The 3,083-nt window shown below is 34.1% G+C and overlaps 1 protein-coding gene across 1 annotated transcript in view; it reads right to left on the bottom strand.

Moving 5' to 3' along the window:
- Nucleotides 1-834, bottom strand: part of LOC111084227 (arfGAP with SH3 domain, ANK repeat and PH domain-containing protein-like) — a 3,101-nt gene extending 2,267 nt beyond the window's left edge. The window contains exon 1 of the mRNA XM_022380996.1: nucleotides 764-834. Coding sequence (XP_022236704.1) covers nucleotides 764-803 — 40 coding nt within the window. The 5' untranslated portion in view covers nucleotides 804-834. The remainder of the gene's footprint in view (nucleotides 1-763) is intronic.
- Between the last annotated feature and the right edge of the window lie 2,249 nt (nucleotides 835-3,083).

The following is a 3,083-nucleotide window of genomic DNA, read 5'->3' as shown; positions in this document are numbered from 1 at the left end:
CAGCCAGTTGCCTTTACTCTACTCATCAGTTCAACACCACTACCAAAAAGCTTTGGCATTGGGTGCTGCCAGAGAGTTGGCAATTCACCAACAAGAAATACACTGTTCCTCCAACCATGGTAAGTTGGCTGTGGTTGGTGCCAGCCAGTTGCCTTTACTCTACTCATCAGTTCAACACCACTACCAAAAAGCTTTGGCATTGGGTGCTGCCAGAGAGTTGGCAATTCACCAACAAGAAAAAAAAAGAGAGAAAAGGCCAGGCAGTTTCCTTCCATATCCAGCAGTTAAACATTAATGACAACGTCAGTTAGCTTTAACAGGTCTGCCATAACAATTCCAAGTCGAGTAAGTTTGGTGGCAATATTTCAATTATTTCTGGAAACCTCATTTTGAATAGGTGATTGTTTTCGACTAATGAAATAATCAAGAACAGTAATTATCGGAAACACTAACTTCGATCACTTGATTATTTTCGTGACAATCGATATAATCGCGTAATAACTGAAAGAAGTAATATTCGGAAACACTAACTTAGAATAATCGATTTAATTGTAATTTTGATAAATCGATTAATATATTAGGTCACCCAGCTCTACCTACACTAAACTAGATTGACTGTGTGAAAGTAAAATCCCACACTAATGTGATTGAAAAACTATTTAACGAAAACACTAAATAGGAAAAATATAAATAAATCGCCTTTTTCGACAATAAAGTGTTGAGTGAGCTTAGCTTCACTAGAGGGCGCTAACTGCCAACTTACCGTTCCCACTGTTGTAAATAGCCTTGACAGCCTTTTTCATCTTTGTCAGGCCATCACGATCGAAGTCTAGGGCCTGTAAATAGAAGATATTCAATTAGAACAAATAAATTCCTATGAATATAGACAACAAAATAAAAAGAATTATGAATGAATACTAAAAACTTAATATTTTATTAGAATAATTATTTACTAAAGTCTTTACAGTAAAGCCTTCTATAATATAATTATTTAGTATTTACAATTTGAAATATTTCACTTCTATAGTATAGTAAACATACGATTATTATATTAAATTGTAATAGATGAATTTTTCAGAAAGCGACAAAGTTTTTTCACAGTCGCCTCTTTCACTCAGTGGTTCCAAAGTTTAGCAAATAATTATGAAAAATAAAGATAAAAATGTGCTTCTTTCATTCAGTAGCGCTAAATTTAGCAAATAACATCATTAGCCTATTTCACTTAATGGCGCTAAGCTTTGACAAATAACATCATTAGCCTATTTCACTTAATGGCGCTAAGCCTTGACAAATAACATCATTAGCCTATTTCACTTAATGGCGCTAAGCCTTGACAAATAACATCATTAGCCTATTTCACTTAATGGCGCTAAGCTTTGACAAATAACATCATTAGCCTATTTCACTTAATGGCGTTAAGCTTTGACAAATAATAGCATTACAGTTTAGTTTACTTTAGAAAATCACACCATTACAAAAAAACTGTTGTTGTTGCTGTTTTTTAGTTAAGCACAAAGCTGCACAACAGCCTATCTGTGCTCTTCCCACCACTGGTATCGAAACCTGTTTTCTAGCGTTGTAAGCCTGCAGACATACCGCTGTGCCACTGGGAGCAAAACAAAGAAACGAGTATCTCTACCTCAGTGAAGGTTAATTTAGCCAATAGCAACAGAACAAAAATAGCATCTTTATCCATAGTGGCGGTGTAGTTTTAAAAAACGTTATCTCTAGACGATGGGAGAGGTTTGGTGGATACATTATAAACTGGTGACTAAACCTTGTGATACGTTTCCTATGAACTGCCATTCAAATCTATTAGTATATTAAACTTATAGAGTAGATGTCGAGGATTTTCTTTTTCTACTATATGGTAGAGTATATAAAATTATATGATGTGAAGTATTTAAAGTACAGATAGCCAAGTAAGTAAAGGGTTATCGAAAATATGCACACATACATGCATATAGAGACCAGGTAATACAAGGACAGTCAATGAAGGGTACAAACTTCTGCATACAGACATGCATATATTTATATAGACGAGATAATACAGGATAGTCAATGATGGATACAAACTTCTGCATACAGACATGCATATATTTATATAGACGAGATAATACAGGATAGACAATGATGGATACAAACTTCTGCACACAGATATATATATATATTTATACAGACAAGATAATGCAGGTCATTCAATGAAGGAGATAAACTTCTGCCAATAGACATACATAGATGAGGTAATATATGTCATTTAAAGAAGGACATAGTCTTCGGTATGCATAGTCATGCATATACATAAACAATAAAAGGATTGTCAATTCTTGATATACAGTTATACAGTCATTCATTTGTAGACAGGTCCGTTAAAGAAGGACATAGTCTTCTGTATACATAGTCATGCATATACATAGACAATAAAAGGATTGTAAATGCTTGATATACAGTCATGCATATGTAGACAAGAAAATAAAAGGATTGTCAATGGTTGATATAGTCTTCTTCACATAGACAGTCATGTATACGTTGACAAGAAAATAAAATGATTGTCAGTGGTTGCATATCAACCATTTACCACTGTGATATTTATTGACAGTTTTTTTTTTTATTGTACATGATAATTTTAAAAGAAGCTCAAATAATATTATTGTAAGATTGTTGTGTTTTAAGCATCCTACTATAAGTTGAGAGAAGTTTTTTGTCCTTTAACTCCTCCTAGACTTTTACATTTGGACCTGTCAAATATGGTTTCATTAACTAGGAATGATTCCGGACGTGTCAAGAAGTTATTTTGCTTTTAAAGTGCATAGATTTCACAGCTCCAGTGTTGTGGCCACTATGGGTACTGACGGATAGCTCTAGTGTTGTGGCCACTAGGGGTACTGACGGGATTTCTCCAGTTTCTTCATTCATTACATGGGGTATACAAACAGTCTATGAATTAGGTCGTCAAGAACTTAATGTCGCGTTTTGAAACACTTTCATTAAACACCCCCCCCCCCACTAAAAAAAACGTACATCATGTATAATAATTAAACGAACCTACTAAACGTTACGTTAGTGTAGCCTATATAATGTGT

This window comes from Limulus polyphemus, unplaced genomic scaffold (assembly GCF_000517525.1).
Source record: "Limulus polyphemus unplaced genomic scaffold, Limulus_polyphemus-2.1.2 Scaffold14914, whole genome shotgun sequence".
NCBI classification, from domain to species: domain Eukaryota; kingdom Metazoa; phylum Arthropoda; class Merostomata; order Xiphosura; family Limulidae; genus Limulus; species Limulus polyphemus.
Note: the sequence above shows the minus strand (reverse complement) of the source record. Positions and strands in the feature narration are given on the sequence as shown.